This window comes from Leuresthes tenuis, unplaced genomic scaffold (assembly GCF_036924035.1).
Source record: "Leuresthes tenuis unplaced genomic scaffold, fLeuTen1.0.hap1 SCAF_18, whole genome shotgun sequence".
Lineage (NCBI taxonomy): Eukaryota > Metazoa > Chordata > Actinopteri > Atheriniformes > Atherinopsidae > Leuresthes > Leuresthes tenuis.
The window spans coordinates 3,355,477-3,374,663 of NW_027325372.1; the positions used below are offsets into that span (position 1 = coordinate 3,355,477).

Sequence of the window (19,187 nt, forward strand, 5' to 3'; positions counted from 1 at the left end):
TAACCTGGAGAAGGCCAGGTTGTGTACGAGCTAACCTCCACCATAGTTTTAGAAGCGTTTCTCTCTTCCTCCACAGACTCTTCACGCTTGTGTGTTTGCTCCTCTGCATGTCCCTGTAACATGTGTTTTATTAACCTGTTTGCCTTGCTGTTCCAGATCGCCACTGAAGACAATCGCTTGCGTCACAGCGGTAACGGCTACAGAAGCGTTGCAGAGCAGCCTTGCTGGCTCCAGTGCTTAACTGTTTTTGCTCCTGTCTCACCTGAAAGCTCAGGAGGAGGAGGAGGAAAAACAACAAATAAACAGATATTTGTCTGATTTCTCTGTGTTGTGTGTCCATGCTTCACCGACCTATAGATGGAAGGATTTATGTGTGTCTGTGTGTGTAAATGTGAACTCTGGACACAATCTGCTCAAAGCTTGGCAAACTGAATTTTGTTGAGGTGCAGTTCAGCGTGTGAAACATGACAGCTGGTGAAGAAATGATAACGCGTGTCTGTTGAACTGTTCAAGATGCTCTTTACTGTATTTAATTCCTATCAGGGTTCCTCATATTTTCTCTTTTTGTGGGTCTTTGTTGCCTTTCCTCCCTCTCGCCTCATCGTCTCTCAGGTGGTCCAACAACAGAAAGCTGAATGTTCTCAGAAACTCGAAGGCCTCAACATGTGGTTGGCTGGAGCTGCTAGTTTGCTGGCCAATCAGACAGCCGGAGCAGAGTCTGATGACGTGAACATCCTGCAAGAGAAGCAGAAAAAGCTAAAGGTGTGAAACCACGACAAAAAGGCTACATTTACGATTCAGTTCAATTTCAGTCTCTTACAATCTCGGTTTTATTTAGTGCGGTTAAGAGTCGCTGAACGTGTCTTTCCAGGAAGTACAGAATGACCTCCAGACGAAAGGTGAGGGCATAGCCGAGGCCATCCGGTCAGTCGAGGAGTTTCTGGCAGAGCGAGGAGAAAGTCTGAGCCCAGAGGAGAAGGAGAACCTCCAGAGGACGCTAACGAGACTGAAGGAGCAGTACAGTTCCCTCAGAGATTCAGCAAACGCATCGCTGTCAGAGGTCAACGTGGCCATCAACACAACTGTGCAGCAGAACACACAGAGGGTGAGAAGTTCCCTCCACAGATACAGAATACCTGCAGTTCTTCATCACTTCTGCCTGCAGTGAACACAGTGATAGATTTGTGCAGAGGCTAACTACAAAGTTACTCCTGTCTTCTCCAGGCGAAGGCAGTAGAGGATCTACAGGAGACCCAAAGCCAGATAGACTCCCTTCTGAACGAGCTGTCCTCCCTTCACCAACCGGGCAGGAGAGGAGCCGGACCTGCAGCCAGTCAGAGTGTTCCTGATGCACCGTTCTCACAGCCAGAGGGCGCTGTGAGGTCACACACAGAGATGTTGCAGGTTAAACTCTCTCAGAGACGTTGGCTTCAACATTTTAAGATAAATGTCTCATCGTGTCACAGGGCTCTGACCTCTCATCTTTGACTTATCCCGCAGGCGGAGCTTCAGCAGCTCCAGGCTCAGCAGGCACAGTTACTGCAGATAAGCCAATCAACTCGCTCCCTTTTGGAGCAGCCCGACTCAACGGTTCCCCCCGAAGAGAAACAGCGACTCCGTGCCGCCCTGGACCAGCTTCAGGCTCAGCACCAGGACAAGCTGCAGAGCTGCCAGGTGCTAACAGAATGTGTCTGAATCTTGCCCCGTCTGCTGGTAAAACTGTAAATAATAACTGTTCTACGACTGTTTTTGCTGTTAAAGCAACTGTTTGGTTCTGCTGTAACTGTTTGTTTTAGGACCGGCTGAGGAAGTCTGAGGCTCTGAAGGACGAGCTGACTAAGTTCCTCCAGGAACACGGAGGTTTGGGTTCCTGGCTGGAGCAAAGTGAACAGGAGCTTCGCTCTTTGGGGGAAGGAGAAACCGATGCACAAGGGCTGAAGGACAGGCTGGAGGAGCACAGAAAGGTGCAGCAAATACACGTTAATCCCTCCGTTAGACATTCTCTGGCTGAGAATCTCCACAAGCGGAAGCTTTGTCGGAGCAATTTTTATGCATCCTCCTGAGCTGCAGAAAGGGGAGCAAAGGCTGTCCCAGACCTGCACATAGATCTGCCGACACTCTCCAAAGAAGCTGTGAGAACAACGCTGGAAAAGACCCTAAAGTTTAGGCTCAGTGTGAGAGCAGGCCTGAAGCTGCTGGCTGTGTGACTCTACAGCTGGATTTAAGTGGCTCAGTGTGGTTTCAGCTGCTTAGAAGTGAAATAAATGGTCGTTCTTTTCATCTAAACGCCGATTTAAAACACATTCAGCTAAAGTTGATCTAATTATCCGTGGAAGTTTTCATGCTCGGGTTCCATCCTTATCTACGCCTCTCCAGCAGACCCCCTGAGAAACTCCCCTCAGCCTCTTAGGGATAATTGTCCTGAGACTACGCTGTTATCATGAACTTTACATGTTGTCTTTTCACTTTTTTCCCACATTTGACCCACTGATCAAGCTAAAACTGGCGTGTTTTTCTATCAAGAGTAAAAGCGATTGTAGCTGAAATGTGACTTTACCTGCTGCTAACCTGTGAGTGTTTCTGTCTCTCAGCTCGCCGAGGATGTGATTTGCCACAAGGCGGACCTGCGCTTTGTCTCCATCTCTGGACAAAAGGTTCTGGACTCGGTTCAGGGAGCTTTGGAGCAAGTCAGTGGATCAGACCCAGCTCTGGACGGTACCAAACAGCTGGTCAGTGACAAGCTGCATGATGCTAACCACAGATACACAACCCTGCACACTAAGGTGAGACATCCCACAATCTGTCTCTCTCCCAGTTTTCTCTTTGCTTTCTATTAAAAATGGGTTTCGTGCAGTCAACAGAGTTGGGCGGGCGTTTGTCCGGCCTGTTGGAGAGATACCAGCAGTACCAGGATGAGGTCGTCTCCCTCCACTCCTGGCTCAGCACGCAGGAACAAAACCAGAGCATAGCCAAGTCCAGTGGAGACACGGACCCACAGAACCTACAGAACACTTTACGACAAGTCCAGGTGAATCAAGGATGACAGTTTACAGAAACGCAAGCTGCGGGAGAACACCAGGAAAGAGCGCTGATCAGCTGTTTCCTGTGTTTTTAGCTGCTTCAGGACGAGCTGGCAGAGCGCTCGGTGCAGCTGGAGAGGGCGAAGAGAGCCGGAAGAGATCTGGTCAGCACAGACGAATCTCCTTCTCTGAAAGCCGTCGACATCCTCTGTGCAGCAGGTCCATTCCCAAATCCTTTCTCTTCTAATCTGAACCTGAGTTTCTGGTTTTGTTTTCTCACTGACAGCTTAAACGTTTTTATCCAGATGGTTTAGAGAAGAGATTCGGCAGCCTTTCTGCGTCCGTCTCCGAACGGGCCGAGCAGCTGCAGACAGCTGTGGCGCAGTCCGTCAGCGTCCAGGAGGGCCTGAGGGGTCTGCTGAGCTGGCTGGACAAACTGGTTGTGACTCCCGGACCAGTGGAGCCCACTGCACAGGCTGTTCAAGATGCTCTGACCCAGAACCAGGTAGGACCGTCTTTCAATGTCTTCCATTCATTTTAAAAGAATGTCATCTCCCTTTAAAACGGTCCAACCATCTTCTTCCCTTCTGTAGAAGCTTCGCCAGGAGCTGCTGTCCAGGCAGGGCAGTGTAGAAGCAACACGGGACTCTGTTTCCAAGCTCCTCCACAGCTCTGACGCCTCCACAGCCTCGGGCCTTCAGGGCGGGTTAGACGAACTGACTCAGCGTTACGCTGCTGCTCAGGCCAGCCAGGCTGAGAGGGAGGCTGAGCTCAAAGGGCTGTTGCCCAAACTGGAGAGCTACGAGCGGCTTGGGACCGACCTCCGGGTCTTTACCCAGAGCCGACTGAAGGCTCTGAGCCCCGTGGGCCAGCCGGACCGCAGCTTGGATGACTACAGGCAGACCATCGAGGTTAGCGCAGTGACTGGGTTTTCATTGACAGTTTGAGCATCAAATCTTTTCTTCGAGTCTCTGAAGTTTCAAGTTGTACATTTCTCTTTTGCAACATTTTTCAGGAGGTCCGATCTGAGTTGGAGCAGGAAGCAGGCCAGCTAAAGTCCTTCTGCAACCTCGGCACTGAGCTCAGCCAATCAAAAGCTTTCAGTAATACTCAGAGCTTATTGGACCATGTGAAAGATGTGACTGAAGAGTTCAACAAACTGGAAGAAAATGTCAATGAAAGGTGAAAACGAGTGTTCTGGATGGGAGTTTCTCAGAAAAGATGGCAGCTGATTGTTCACCATAACGTACACCAGGGGGCGCTACATACAAGTCAGTCAGTAACCTGTAACAGGTGTCGGGTCTGATCCGAACATCTTCAAATCATCCAACTGCAGAGAGAATTAGCTGTCACAATGTTTGACTGGACAGACTGAACTAGTTCCTGAAACAGTCGTTCCTTAAGCCAGTCCAGTTTGATGTCGTATCAGCTGAGAACACAGCAGGGGGTCGGAGTTTATGTCGGCTCCACATGCATACAGATTCTGTGTGAAATATATATCTATAAGCAGCGTGAACACGGCTCATTGTCCGTCCTATAAACTGCCGTCTCGGATAACTCGCAGCCTCGAATCCCGAAGGAGAGAAAATAGCAGCACGGTAATGATACCGCTCCCTGCCAGACGGCTTCTCGGCTGTTTTGTCTACAGGAACTCAGCACTTTTCCAGCCACAGCTCCACACAGATCATATATATATACATACAGAAAGAGCCGGAGGTCAAGGTCGTGTTAATGTTTCCTGGAGGCCTCGAACGCTTCATGTCTGGCATGTTCTTTTTTTAGAGAGTATGGAACGTTCCTGCGCCTTCACCTTCTTTTCCTCTTTTCCTTTTCTCTGTTCCCATCCTCCTCCTCCCCTCTCCTCTCTTTCCACACTCAGGTTTGCTGCCGTTCAGGCCTGTGAGCAGCAGCTGCTGCAGTTCCGTGGCCTCTCGGGCTCCCTCGCCCGGTGGCTGCAGACAGCGCAGGACCAGCTTCCCTCCAAAGAGGCCAACCTCAACACCGAGAGCCTGCAGAGAAGAGTCCAGCAGCTCAGGGTGCGTGTGATTAAATCACAGAGTGGCTGTGAATCATTCGTACAATGAGAATATATTTCATGATGTTCCTGTTAAAGCTGAGTGACTCAGTGAAATGTTTTACGACTTCAGGACTTGTTGGATGACTGGGAGTCACAGGGATCCAGGGTTCAGGACCTGAACAAGACGGGCTCAGAGCTGGAGACCCTCATCATCGATATCACCGCCCCTCAGACCAAAACCGGTAAGGACACGGCCAGCCGGCACTGTTTCACTCTCCCTGTCTCACTTTGTTTTCACACAAGAAACTGATGGTGAGATTTACATCAGAAAGATTCCAAATGATTCGGAAAAGAAAATGAGATCATGAACAAAGAGACAGAGACAACAAAAACAGCCGGTTTCTTTTACATTGATGATTGATTCTGTCATGGTGACGAACAAGCTGTGACGGCAAATAATCAAGGGATTAGGAAGAAGTACAAACAGCTGGTTCTGATTACTTTTATGGTTTGAGACTGTAGGAATAAAAAGTTTCACAGACCAACTTTATTACAGGTAGGAAATAGAAACAAACCTAGAATTAGATGCAGCTCACTTACAAACAGTTGTTAGAGGGGCTAAAAGGAAGAGAAAGGTTTACAGAATCTGGAGGATTCTCCACTCAGCAGATTACCTGCTGACAGGTGAGGGTGTCAGGATTGGGTATAAAAGCAGCTTCCACCAGAGGTTCAGCCTCTCCAACAAGGATGGGTCGTGGCTCACCGCTTTGTGCCAAACTGCAGAAAGCACTGTTGGATGAGCTCGGAGCCCTCAGGCAGCACTGCAGGAGAAACCGTCTGGCCACCATGATCCATACAGCCACATGGGCTCAGGAGGAGCTGGGAAAAGCATTTCCACTCAACACAGTCCACGGCTGCATCCAGAAATGTGAGCTGAAGCTGCATCACACCAGGAGGAAGCCATATATCAGCTCTGAGCAGAACCACGGCCCAGTTCTCTGGACTCCAGCTCATCTCAGATGGACAGAAAGACAGTGGACACGTGTTCTGTGGGCAGATGAGTCCACGATTCAGCTGCTTCTGGGAAAAACTGCTGAGAAAGAGCATCCAGGCTGTTCTCAGAGGAAGGTTTAAAGCCAGCGTCTGTGATGGTCTGGGGCTGCATCAGAGTCCATGGCATGGAGGGCTTCATCTGGGTGAAGGTACCACTGATGCACAGCTGGATGTTGGAGTTCTGGAGAGACAGATGCTGCCATCAAGGTGCCGTCTTTTCAACCGACTGTTGAGCAACAAGAAAGATATGAAAGTGTCATTAAAAGGAAGCTGATGACTGTCACTGAGTGTGTTGCTGCTTCAGATTCTACATTTGCTTCTGTTTTCTAAATATCATGAAGCTGGTCTGTGAAGATGCTGCAAATGATTTATTCAGCCTGAAGTTTTTATTGCGTCTCAGAAGCCTTCACAGCTTTTCTTGAAATGTGATTTTACAGCCAGCTTCCTAACTGACTCAGAGGAGCCGTGTTGTCGGTCCATGATTAGAGGTTCTTACTTCGGTGACGCCGTTGAATTTAACTGCCTGCGGCTCTTGTTTTGTTCGAACCAGACTGCCGTATTAATGAGTTACAGTTCAACTTCAACACAAAGTGATGTGTTATGTTGTCTTCTTCAGCATCCATGAGATCCCTTTGTCTTTCTCACTGATGTCTGTTTCCATGGCTTTTGTCTAACACATCTCTCTGGGGCTGTGGGGCGTTTCTTTTCATCACCCCGCCTGGTTTGTGTGACGGTGTTTGCATGAGTGTGTTGTTCTCAGTCGGTTGTGTGTCTCTCTCCCAGGTGCCCCTCAAATCAATGGCTCAGCAGGTCCCAGCAGTGTGAACGGCATTCACACCTGTAAAGGTGAGCTCTTCCTCCAGCTGTGTCTGTCACTCTCCTTTCACACGTCCTCAGAAAGCCCAGATCAGGTCCATAAGAACTTAGAGTAAGTTAAGAGATGGAATTTATTTAATAAACGGCTGTATTAGTGTTGGGTTTAATGCTTACAGCTGTTGCTTTGTTTTACTGTTTCCTGTTCTGTCCTGTCAGCTTTCTGTCCATTAAAAACATCTGTCAGATTGGCTCAACATCGCTCTGATATCTGCGCTGCCTCCTGTGAAAGCGTCTTCTGTGTATGAACTTTCTGTGTCCGTTTTGCCCTCAGACCTGACAGAGCTCCAGGTGGCAGTTTCTGATGTGAACGGCCGGTACGACGGTCTGGGCCGGGACTTAAAGGAGCGTCTGAGTCGCCAACAGGCCTCACTGGAGCTGAGGCAGAAGGCCAGGCAGGGCACAGATGAGCTAAAGAAGTGGCTGAGTGACAGGGAAAACAGCCTGAAGCTGGGGCAGACCGCCTCCCCCTCCAAGCCTGAGGTGGTGCGTGCTCAGGCCCAGGAGAACAAGGTAAAAGCATCTTTAACCTGAGACTTTCTCTCAAAGCTGGAGTATTCTCTTTCACTGAATTGCTTCTTTCCAAAAATGCTAAGAATGTTTCATCATCCTTGTCCTTCAGGCCCTGATTTCAGAGCTGGCAGAGCACACCGGGAAGGTGGAGGAGCTGAAGAGTACACTGAGAAAACTCATCGCTGACAACCCCGACTCTCCTGAGGCCGACACCTGGAGACAGCAGCTGCAGGATATAGGTATGTGCTGCAGGTGACCGGGACCAGCCGTATGCTGATACTTAGAGAGAGGCTAAGAGACTTAAAACAGAGAAATGTGAGTGTGGGTTCATTTGTTTGCATCATTTCAGAAGCTCAGACAATAAGAAAGGGATAACGATTTAGAGTTTCTGTGAAATAAAATGTTTTTAAAGAGATTTAAGGGATATTCAAGAAAAACGAAGAGGGAGGCAGAGTGCCTCAGAGTTTTTAATAATGCTGCGGAAGTGAGATCAGTACTGCTCAGGGAGAGTGGGAAATGTTCCTGTCGGAGCTGTTTATTCACTCACATGCCTGATATTTTTACCAGCGCCTCCTATGAGCTAAGCAAGACAGAAATATGTAAGGTGAAATCCAAGAAGGAGGCCTTTATATTTCATATTTCATAAAGCCTTTTCATAGCTATATGAACTGAGCGCACACACACACACACACACACTCTCTGCTGGATGCCCAGAACATGAGTCAGAGAAGGAGAGGATGTAGTAGCAGAATGAGGCTTTTTCAGTGTCTTCACCGCTAATTGTGTTCAAAATCATATTATTCTCATTTATGAATCTCCATCAATCTCTCAAATGTAAAATCTCATATTTTACATTTGAAAAAGACACAAAATACCCTTTAAATTCAGTTTTATTCATAAAGCGTCAAAGTGCATCAGACATCATTTCAAGATGGTCCAATTCAAGCCAATTAGTTCTCATCAGAGCCCTGGCTGCAGCATTTTGGATCAGCTGGAGGCTTTTCCGATAATAAAGACTTACAGTAGTTCAATCCGAAGGAACAGATGCACGAAGCAGTTTCTCTGCATCACTCTGAGACAGGATGTCCCTGATTTTAACAATATTACGGAGGTGAAAGAAGACAGAACCCTTTATGTGTGACTCAGAGGACAGATCCTGGTCAGAAATAACTCCAAGGTTCCTCTCTGTAGGACTAGAAGCCAAAGAAATGACATCCAGAGTAGATGTATAACTGGACAGTCTCTCCCTGAAGCGCTCAGGTCCAAAGACAACAACTTCAGTTTGTCTGAATTTAGCAGCATCGTCTGAGCAACTGATTGGGTTCATAGATGAGTACAGCTGAGAATCATCAGCATCACAATGGAACTGTTGTTTCGTCTGTTTTTCATCGAAGGAACAAACGTTTCAATTCTGGTGTCGGTTCTGTGTCCCTGGACTGGTTTGTTTATCTCTCAAGTCATTCTCAGTTCTGATTGGAGGGTTCTCTTCCTCTTTTGGGGTCCCTCATGGATCACTGTTCATACGCTTCCTTATGGTTAGACCTTTTCTTCTGCTACGCTGATGACACACAATTATGCGTCCCGTTAAATCCAAATACGACCAGTACTTCCTGCTTCTTATCCTGTCAGAATGAGATAAAAGATCTGAGGGGAAAGCGTTTCCTCCACGCTGCTGTCGTCCTGTTCTGCACGTCTGAAGCAGCTTTCCAGGGTCAAGCTTTTCCTCCCCGTGCTGATCCAGAGGATCTCAGTCATGCTTTAGTCCTGCTCAGACTGGACCACAGCAGCGTGGTTTTTCCTGGTGTCAGACGACATCTGATTGAGGATAATGCTGCCAGATTTTTAACAGATACAAAGAGAAGTGAGCATATAACCCCACTCCTTGCTGCCCTCCATTTTTAAATCATGAAATAGTCACATGTTCCTGATTTCATCATCTATGCAGTTTATAAAAGTATTCTTATTTTTCTAATGATTATTTCCTCAGACTCTCGCTGGCAATCAGCCAATCAGACGGCAGCCCAGAGACAGACTGAGCTGGAGACGTGCGCCGACAGGCTGGGCAGCTTCGCCTCGGCAGCGAATCAGCTGGGTCCGTGGCTGAGGGAGAAGGAGCTGATGATGAGCGTGCTGGGACCTCTGAGCATCGACCCCAACATGCTCAACACGCAGAAACAACAAGTGCAGGTATGTGTCAAAGACCCACAGGATCCCCAGGCTTTGTTTTTACCTTCAGAGACTCTAAGTTTCCTTTATTTCAAACACTAACCTGATCATTTCACTGAAGCTTCGTTCGTGTCCTCTGCTTTCAGTTCATGCTGCGTGAGTTTGAGACGCGGCGGCCACAGTTTGACCAGCTGACTCAGTCGGCTGAGGGCATCCTCTCCCAAACTGGTGACTCTGCTCAGGACCCGAAGGACCTGGAGGAGGTCCGGACTGAACTGGGCTCCGTCTCCCAGCAGTGGGAGGACCTCACAAACAGACTGAGTCAGAGATCAAACCACATCGATCAGGCCCAAGTAACCAGCGAACGATACCAGGTGAGATTAGTGTAGATTGAGTAAAGTTGCTGTAGCAGCGCCAGTAAAATCCCTTAAACCTCCGGCTCTCCCCCCCAGGCCTTGCTCAGAGAGCTCTCCTCCAGCGTTTCCGCTCTGAGTGAGAGGTTAGACGCTCAGGCCTCGCTGAGCGCTCAGCCCGAGGCGCTGAAACGTCGGCTGCAAGAAACCGGAGAGATCCGCTCAGAGCTGGAGCGAAGGCGGGCCGAGCTGGCTGAGGCTGAGAAGCTCTGCCAGGAACTGAGCGCCATCGTGGTCGAACCGTACCTGAAGGAAGAGCTAAGTAAACGACTGGAGAGTGTCAGCGGGCCGCTCAAGAGTTTGGAGGAGCGAGCAGGTTTGTGGAGTTGGAGTGACATGTTATTGCCTGGATTTAATCAGTATTTGGTTCTGTTTTGTTCACCACAGATCGTTCAGTGTTAATGTTTTTAACTAACTGATCAGTGAAGGCTTAAGCTTGCAGTAGTTTCCTCTTTCAAACGCGATCCTTTCAAATCTCTGATGGAAAAAGTGTTTTAGTCCAAGAAAATGCTAACAAATCCTTTTAAATAAATACAGCCGACTTCTACGAGACCTATTTCTCCTCTCTGTTTGTAAGACTTTGTCAGTGTTTATGATTCTAATCTCCTGCGCTCTGCTTCTCTCCCTCAGCTGACGGCCTGTCTCAGCTCCAGGCCGCCCTGTCGTCCACTCAGCAGTTCCAGCAGATGTTTGAGGAGTTGCGCTCCTGGCTCAACAAACAGGCCGATCCCAGAGAATCCTCCACTGTCTCCCTGCCCTGTCAGCCCGAGGCGATCCGGGCCCTGCTGGCCCAGACCGATGAGCTCCAGCGTGGGATCGCCAGTCAGCGAGGTTCCTACGAGCTGATTCAGGCCGAGGGCGTGTCGCTGCTCGCCACTCTCCCAGCTGACGAACGCGCCGCTCTGCAGTCCCGTCTGGCCTCGTTGCGACAGGACTGGGAGGAGCTGAACCACAGAGTCACAGACCGTGAGGGCAGACTGAAGAACACACTGAGCAAAGCAGAAGCTTACCATCAGCACAAGGCTGAGCTGACACCGTGGTTAGCAGAGTGTGAGGGGAAAGATGGAGAGCTCCACCCGTCACTGGACTCGGCTGCTCTGGATGAAGCCCTGCAGAGAGCCCGTGGTCTGTTTCTGGACCTCGAGAGACGACAACCCCTTCTGGAAGCTTTTAATACAGCAGCTGATCAACTGCTGGAGCAGTGCTGCATCGGAGAGGAAGAGGTACGAAGAAGGCACAGAATGTCTGTGTCTGAATGTGTTTGGACTCCAAAATTGAATCTTATTCCATCCATGTCAGTTAAATATGTTTTATGTGTGTTTTGTTACTTAAAAGTAAAAGAATTAAGTTGAAGAAAAACAATTTCTTGAAGGTACGAGATGAGAAAGCCCAGCTGAACCGACGGGTGGACGGACTGGGCGAGAGGCTTCTCAACCGCACCTCCCAACTGGAGGAGCTCGCCAGCCGCCTGAAGGAGTTTGAGGAGGGCAGGCAGGCTGTGGAGAGGAGACTGGAGGCCGCCAAGCACCAGATTGAAGTTCAGGAGGCTTTAGGACCTCAGGTGCTGAAATTAATTGGTCCTTTACATGCATATCTCTGCAGTTTTTATGAATAAAAGTAGGGCCAAAAAAAGCAGCGACTGTGAAAAATAATTGGCAACATGTGCTTCTGTCCTATTCAGGCATGCAGCGCTAAAAGCCTGGAGAGGCTGAGAGGTCAGCAGGAGAGTTTGAGGTCGCTGCAACCTCAGGTGGTCTACCTCAGAGACTTGGCTCAGGGCCTGGTGCAGGATGCACCCCAAACACCAGGAGGCAGCACTGAGGGAGCACAGAAACTTCAGGACCAGGCCAAAGACACGGAGAGAGAATATGAGGACGTCACTGACAAGGTGAGGAGCGGTCCACCAGTCAAACAAAGATAGCCTTGGGTGTCTTCTTAAACACTTTGATGGGACAGAACATTCATCAGGCTTAGGAGAAGATGAAGCAGCTCAGTGCGATCTGAGTCCGGCTGCACGCACACACAGCTGTGATGCTGCAGAGGTGAAACTTCACCCTCTGCGTTCTTACTGTGTCGTCTCATGCAGGCAAAAGAAAGCTGGTGAGCAGCTTAACTTCTCCTGAACTTCTCAGGTGTTTGTGTGTGAAAACATCCTGATAAATCAGGAAGTTTTAAAGCACCTGCTCACATCATGGCTGCCACAGCTACTGCAGGTCATTCATGATGCTTCCTTCCAGGGACTGAAGTAAAGTTAGATTTCCCCTGCAAACAGAGTGCTTCTCCATGCTTTGAACTACTCGATGTACAGTTGTCATTTCTGACATTCTGCCCAGTGTTGTTATGAAATTCAGTGGAGGAGAAACGGTTTGAAAGCATTTGACTTGCAGCTTTGTGTCGTCTGTGATTTAGGCCACAGTTTAAAGTCGAGTGGACTGTGTCATGAGGGAAGCCGCTGCAGCCGTCAGCCGAACACAAACAGAGAAGAGCGATGAAATGAGCCACAGCAGTTATGAATTAATGCAACCGCAGCAATTAATTCACCCCGGAGTGGAGAGATGTTATTCATCTGGGGGAACTATTTATACCGAGGGTCATTGTGTGTGAGAGTGTGTCAGATCTAATGTGTGCGTGTCAGCGAGCTGAGAGAGAGCAGAGCGACGCTCGCTGCTCTGCCCGTAGACTTGCAGTCGTCATATATGGTCAGTGTGGACATTCAACACTGAATCATTGTTTGAAATGTAAACCAGAGACTTTAGCACCTGCGGTGTTGCATCTATATTCTACGCTTCAGCCTCCAAATATTCCATTTAAGGTTACAGTTACCGCCACAGTTCTCACTGCAGCAGGCTTTGCTATTATTTACCGAGATGTTTTATTTATCTTCTTTAAAATATTGATCTATATTGAGTCCTGCGTTGTAGAAACTAAAGCGGATCAGGCTTAGATAATACCTCAGCTGTCTCCTCCTCGCACCTACACAGACAAAATCTATTTTTACTGGCTGTTGTGTTGCATCATTTCTGGTTTGGCTGCATGTTGTTCTGTCGCAGCAAGCTGTTCAGTTTCGACCAAACGGGCCTCATCAGATTCATCTCTGATTTGAGGAAATGTCTTTCTGTGTTGCACAAATGTCGCATCCATGTGCAAAAAGGTAGTTCATGTTCGTCTTTCAGCTCTTCACTTGTTCACTCTGGGTTTTCCTTGAGAGAAACCAGAAATATATCAGTGAGATGAGACCAGAAGCTAAACTGAACAAACGTCCTCCTCCTCCATCAGATCGAGCAGTGCTGCTCCACCCTGGAGTCTCGCCTGCAGGGCGTCGGCGAGGTCCAGGGTCACGTCCGGGATGTCTTCTCCCGTCTTGCCGACCTCGATGATGAGCTGGACTCCCTCAGCCCTGTTGGCCGGGATGCAGACTCCCTGGCCTCTCAGGCCGACGCCGTGAAGGGCTTCCTTTCCCGTCTTTCCAACCTGAGGAGTGAGCTGGAGGGACACGGATCAGAGTGCACCAGCATGCTGCGGCGAGAGGGCTCCTCGCCTGACCTGCTGGCTCTCAGGAGGGAGACGGAGGCTTTGAGCCGCCAGGCCGGCAAGGTGAGTGAAAAGGAAGATGAGGTGAAGAGGGTTGTCATCATTTTCTGGCTGTGTGTTGCGACTGCCTCATCCTGTTTCTTTGTTCCCAGCTGAGTGAGCGTGGCCAGGCCAGGTTGGATCAGATTGGGGATGCTGCTGAAAGAGTTCAGGACTTCTACAGGCTGGTGGCAGAGCTGCAAGGCCTGCTGGGAAGAGCTGAAGAGGGGCTGAACGCGCAGGGCTTGGTTGGCACAGAGGTGGAGATGATCAAACAGCAGCTGCAGGAGTTCAAGGTAGGAGCTGCTGGTCATTCAGTGTGAAAGCTGCAGATTCCCATCTGTTTGTGTTGAGGATGTTCAGGGAATCTGATCCTCAGTAGTTATCTCATTCCATCCCCATTTTCTACACATTTGCATTAAGTTTGGCCAAAGGCTTTTATTATCACCGATTTGTGCACATCTGTTCTGACACGGTCAGAATATCTGCTGGATTCTGTGAGCGAGAACTCGGGTTAGGAAGCGTGTGCATGTGTGTGTGTTCAGTCTCCTCCTTTCCCATCATGCCTCTGAAATTAATTTGCACACATAAGCAGAAAATGTTCAGTGTAACATGAGCTCTGGTTCACAGAGCAGCTCTTTGTGTGACATGAATAGTGACATTCAATATTTGTGGAGGTCTGTTTGCTCCAGAGACCATGAGGTGAGGGGATGTGTGTGTGTTTGTTCATGTGAGGGGCGACTGTTGTGTGTCGCGAACAGTGATTAGATGAGTCAGACATCTCTTTAAAAAGCCTGCTGAATCACTCTGAAGCATCCTTACGTTGCCGTCATTGTTTCTCTTCAACAAACACATGGACACGTATTTCACATCCCTCCTTTTTGAACTTCAGGCTACACCCTTTTAGCGTTTTGATCCTGTAACCGTGGTGATGGACAACAGTCTAAATTTGATACCAGAGCAAAGCCTCTTTTTCTCTGCGCCCTTTTCTTGTGGTTAAAACCATCTTGGTATTATAAAATCATGGGGAACAGCTGCTGTTGCTGCTGCTTTTACCTCAAGCATTTTCCCATTTTTGTAAAGTACACGATGCCTTTTAAGGACACAGCACACAGTAATTGGCTGGTAGTTTGGATTTTGCACAGTTTAAACCAACTAAACAGTTTAAATACAGTTCTCAGTTTTAAAGATAAAGCCTTAAATACTCAGCTCAGTCACAAAATGACACGTTTATGATAAAAACATGTGTCATCCTGCTTTAGAAATGTGCAGTTTGTTGCATAAACAACTCACAGATGAAAGATTCTTGTATTTACAAGATTATGAACGTGCACATGTTCAATCTAAGACTGCATTTAATGCTGTTTTCATTATTTTCATTACATTTCTCAGAGAAAGAACTGCTATCTGCTAAAAGTTAGTTTTGTTAGTGGTTCACAATCCACAATTATCCATTTAAAAGGAAACAAACAGAGACTTTGAGCAGTAGAAGTGTTGCATTCTTGCATCACAGCTTAAATTACCTGCTAGTTGTTGAAAAAGATCAGTGAAAGCCAAAAGTGGAAATAAGGAAATGACTTTGCAGGCCAACACATGCACAAAAAGCTGGTTTTCTTGTCATGTTTAGTGTTGTTCAGGTTAGCTGCTCATGAGGCCTCGGGACGGAGTTCTGGTCTCTCCTCCGTCGTATCTCGCCGTGTTGCTGCTGCAGCGCTCGTGTCAGCGCACAGACTCCTCTTTCAGTCCGGCTGCTATCATTAAAGAGCACATTTTCTTGCCATGATGTAATATCCTGTCCACTTCTGCACAGCTATGTGAGAGCTCAGGAGAAGTATGCAGGAATCCCTCACACAGCCACAAACACTGATCCTCAGCAGCCGAAAGGTCGCGCTTTTTAAAAAAAAAAAAGGCAGATGAGTCATGTGGTATCGGCGCTAATCATTTTCATGCATTTGAAAAATTTAGGACACGTTTCCTGCCGGGTGATCGGCTCCACTCTTGTTAAGATGTGTGGGTGGATCAAAGAACATTTCATGTGACACTTTCCTTCTTGTCTCCATCTTCACCGCCACGTTTTCCTCTTTTTATCCATCTTAACTTGATTACTTGAGCATTATCTGCCCTCCTGCCCTGCTAACCTTTCTTTGTGCTAGTTTCCTTCATCCCTCCGCCTGTTTCTGGGTCTTTCTTTCTTCTTCCTCGTCTTTTTGCCCCTCGCTGGGCTCCTAATGAGAGCAAACCAGTGAAATGTGTGTGGCAGAGAACAAACAGTTTGAGGAGATAAAGAGCTGTTGAAAGAAGAGGAGAGATTCAAAGAGAGCTGTGAGAGGATGAATAGGCTCCACTTGAAAAACAAACCCAGATCAGACAGTCTGAGAAGCTGTTATGTGAATGTTGTGGTTATATCGATCATGCCAGTGAGCAGATGAATGGGTGTACTTGTGCGCCCTGTAACTGGAAATAAACTGGTTAAAACTGAAGGAGTCGCAGGTCATCCAGATCTTCAGTTACCTGCCACTTAAACAAACTCCAGCTGGGTCGGTACACACCGACTCTGACGTGATGAGAGCACAAGTTAGCTGTTTTTACTGAGGACACGTTTGAATTGACATTTCTCTGCAGCTGAAACTGTATCTTCTTAAATATACTAATGATGAATAAAATGTACCCACAAACGCATCCAGATACGACTGTGGGCCAGTTGTACTGGCTGAAACATGCATATTTTACCAGTAGTGTCCCAGGTTTTGTGTCTCAGGCAGAAAAGGAGGCCAGCCACTTCCCAAGGCTCAAGCCTTCTCGGTGGGTAAGAAAATCACATGAAAGAGCTGTGGATGCTGGGGTTAGCAGGCTCTGTCGGCTCCATCGCCGTGGCCACAATACACGAGTTAAATGCTAATTAGGGTGACGCTAACTCTACCAACAAACCAGAAATTAACATTAGCTCATCCTTACAGCAGCAATTATCTTTAAAACGAGCCGCTGCACAGCCTGAAAGAGCCACTCGCTTGGCTTTAGCCTTGCTAGCCGCTGCATGTGTCGCACTTTTGTATTCCAGAGTGAAACTGCAGCATCACAGCTGCCAAGTGGCTTGTTAATCATTAAGTGAAAACAAACACAACATTCAGCCGTATAGCCGTGCTTTGCTTTCTGTTATTTGACTGCTTTATGGTCTTTCCATGCCTCCTTTTTTTAAATGAGAAAGCTAAAGATTAACTCTCGCTAATTCTTGATGACATAAGCTCGAAAGTAGATGCTAATTGTGTCATTTGATAATGATTTTGATTATCAGCCGAGCCGAGCACAAAAAGTGGTGCAGAATGAATAATACCTCCTGTCTGCAGGCTTTGTAGAGCATGGAGGAATGGTCTGTCACCCCGTCTGGGGGGCAGAGGGGTATTTATAGGAGGGCAAATAAGACAGGACAGCAGGGGAGATATTATGAGAAAAATACCTAAATGAACCGTCAAACAGAGAGTAGAACATGGCCAGTAAAAAGATGAGGAAATAAACCGTATATATTCTGACCATTTCTTTAATTTCTACTTCTTTTTCTCATTTATGCCCCCTGCAGATAGAGCGTCTTTCACCCTCTTATGGTGCTCTGAAGGAGGGATAAAAGGATGTGAAAGCGTCTCTCGTCCTTCTTTAAAGCCGCTCTCCTCTCTTTGTCTGTCTCTAGCTTCTCCCTGTCTGGTTCTCTGTAACTGATCCAGCTCGGCTCATTTCAAACCTAAACATGTCTGTCTGGCTCCAAAACAGACCAGGCCACCCCTCTCCTTATCCTGCGTCCCCTCCCCCATCAGACCCCATTTCAAATCCAGAGGGATGATGTCATTCCGATGCTTAAAAAGACGAGGGGGCTCAGGACGAGGTGGGTGTGGGTGGAGGCCAGTCAGGGGATGACGGGTCATGGGAGTGGGTGGTAATGTCATCAGATTGTGGTTTAAACTTCCCAACAGTGATCTCACACAGACCCTCTGGGGTCAGTGAGGTAGAGAGCAGCCTCCTTCTAACTCAGTGTCTCTTCATTAGGATTTCTTTCATGGTGCGATAAATTAAAAGCCGTCTGCTAACCAGCCAAGAAGCTCTGCTCTTCCTGTCTTTTAGCTGACAGTTTATCTTAAAATACACTAAAAGAAAAACTGTTGATGTTTCTCACTGTAAGTAAAGCTACAGGCTGTTAGCAAGGTAGCATGGTGCTAAAATCTGGTGTCTGTGCAGGTACTGGTTGTGTTTCCACATGGTCCACATGGTCATTTCAGCCCCCGAGTCTGTGGCCATGTGTGCACAGCTGTGTCTGCTTTTCTTACCACCCAAACCTGTTATCTTTACAACCAGGAGAGCTCACATGCACATCCAAATGTCTGAACTCAAGACTTTATCGAGCTGTCTGACAGCAGATTAAGATGTTTTATAAATTAGATTATAGGCATGAAACCAGTCTGTACGTAAATCCTGCTGCTTGGTTCGAAACACGAGTTAAGTTGTCATCGCTCTGATGTTGGTTACTTTGTGAGCCAGCTGGATTCTTTCGGCTTGTTTTGGACTAATCAGAAAGTTTTATCAAAAGGAAGGATCTCTCCAAACTGGCTGAACGTCATTGATCTGCTCGGTTGAAGCAGGTTTGTGGACAGATGATCTCGACCTCGAAGGCCCATCCTTCCTTTTCTCGTGCATCACGTCATGAAGATGGTTCCAAACTCAAGTTAAAATTCTTTTTAATGCGCCACGAATGTCTGGATCAGATTTTTGAGACACAACCAGGGTCAAAGTGCAGTATTTTGATCTGAAAAATAACACGGAACACACACACAGAGCAGGAATGTTGCTGCTCGTCTTTGTTTCCCTCTCAGAGTTTAGCGTGTGCGTGTTTCTACTCGGTCGCTCTGTCTGCACATACGTGTCACTGTGGAATCCGTGTTTGTATTTAGGGTCGCTCTGTGGGCTGATGAGAGGTGTGTGTGTGTGTGCTTGCACTCTTCATCAGAGGATGCTTCTAATTCCAGTCTTTTTCGGGTCGCAACCGGAATCTCAGCTGTCTCTTTACCCCACCCTCACCCTCACACACTCACACACACACACACACACACACACACACACACACACACACTCACACACTCACACACATCAGGGAGTGGCATCAACATCTCTCTGCATGCCCCTGGCTCCCTGCGTCCCGAAGCAGCTGACAGTCTCTGGGTGGGATGAGACACACATGTTCACGCTGGTGTTTCAGCGGCGGCGGGGGGGCGTTGGGAGGTTTTAAACCAGTCGCTGCAGATGGACATTCCTGGGTAGGGCTGGTTAGTCTGAGTGACAGCAGTACAGGAGGTGTATGTGCGTTCTGTGGGACTCTTCGGACACATGTTGGTTAAAATATGCGCCCTAAATCATGCCTGCACGCCTCCCCTGTCCGCACCCCCTCCATCTCCTCCTACCTTTCACGTCCTCCCCACTCGATCATGTGCCCTGCCTCCCGTCCTCTCAGCTCGCCATCCTGTGGCGTTCAGTCCCCTGTGACTCACCATCCCTCCCGCGCCGACTGTGTCAGCAGCTATT

At 48.1% G+C, this 19,187-nt stretch overlaps 1 protein-coding gene across 14 annotated transcripts in view; it reads left to right on the forward strand.

The window, feature by feature from the left end:
• Nucleotides 1-19,187, forward strand: part of macf1a (microtubule actin crosslinking factor 1a) — a 224,883-nt gene that overhangs the window by 155,197 nt on the left and 50,499 nt on the right. For all 14 annotated transcript variants that reach the window (XM_072371022.1, XM_072371029.1, XM_072371025.1 and 11 more), the window contains 24 exons: nucleotides 613-762; nucleotides 872-1,105; nucleotides 1,225-1,404; nucleotides 1,501-1,674; nucleotides 1,797-1,964; nucleotides 2,592-2,783; nucleotides 2,855-3,028; nucleotides 3,116-3,239; nucleotides 3,326-3,525; nucleotides 3,614-3,931; nucleotides 4,036-4,202; nucleotides 4,900-5,056; nucleotides 5,168-5,279; nucleotides 6,874-6,936; nucleotides 7,238-7,476; nucleotides 7,586-7,715; nucleotides 9,464-9,663; nucleotides 9,789-10,016; nucleotides 10,095-10,371; nucleotides 10,686-11,278; nucleotides 11,428-11,616; nucleotides 11,737-11,943; nucleotides 13,332-13,649; nucleotides 13,739-13,921. In XM_072371022.1, the coding sequence (XP_072227123.1) occupies nucleotides 613-762; nucleotides 872-1,105; nucleotides 1,225-1,404; nucleotides 1,501-1,674; nucleotides 1,797-1,964; nucleotides 2,592-2,783; nucleotides 2,855-3,028; nucleotides 3,116-3,239; nucleotides 3,326-3,525; nucleotides 3,614-3,931; nucleotides 4,036-4,202; nucleotides 4,900-5,056; nucleotides 5,168-5,279; nucleotides 6,874-6,936; nucleotides 7,238-7,476; nucleotides 7,586-7,715; nucleotides 9,464-9,663; nucleotides 9,789-10,016; nucleotides 10,095-10,371; nucleotides 10,686-11,278; nucleotides 11,428-11,616; nucleotides 11,737-11,943; nucleotides 13,332-13,649; nucleotides 13,739-13,921 (4,977 nt within the window). The remainder of the gene's footprint in view (nucleotides 1-612; nucleotides 763-871; nucleotides 1,106-1,224; nucleotides 1,405-1,500; nucleotides 1,675-1,796; nucleotides 1,965-2,591; nucleotides 2,784-2,854; nucleotides 3,029-3,115; nucleotides 3,240-3,325; nucleotides 3,526-3,613; nucleotides 3,932-4,035; nucleotides 4,203-4,899; nucleotides 5,057-5,167; nucleotides 5,280-6,873; nucleotides 6,937-7,237; nucleotides 7,477-7,585; nucleotides 7,716-9,463; nucleotides 9,664-9,788; nucleotides 10,017-10,094; nucleotides 10,372-10,685; nucleotides 11,279-11,427; nucleotides 11,617-11,736; nucleotides 11,944-13,331; nucleotides 13,650-13,738; nucleotides 13,922-19,187) is intronic.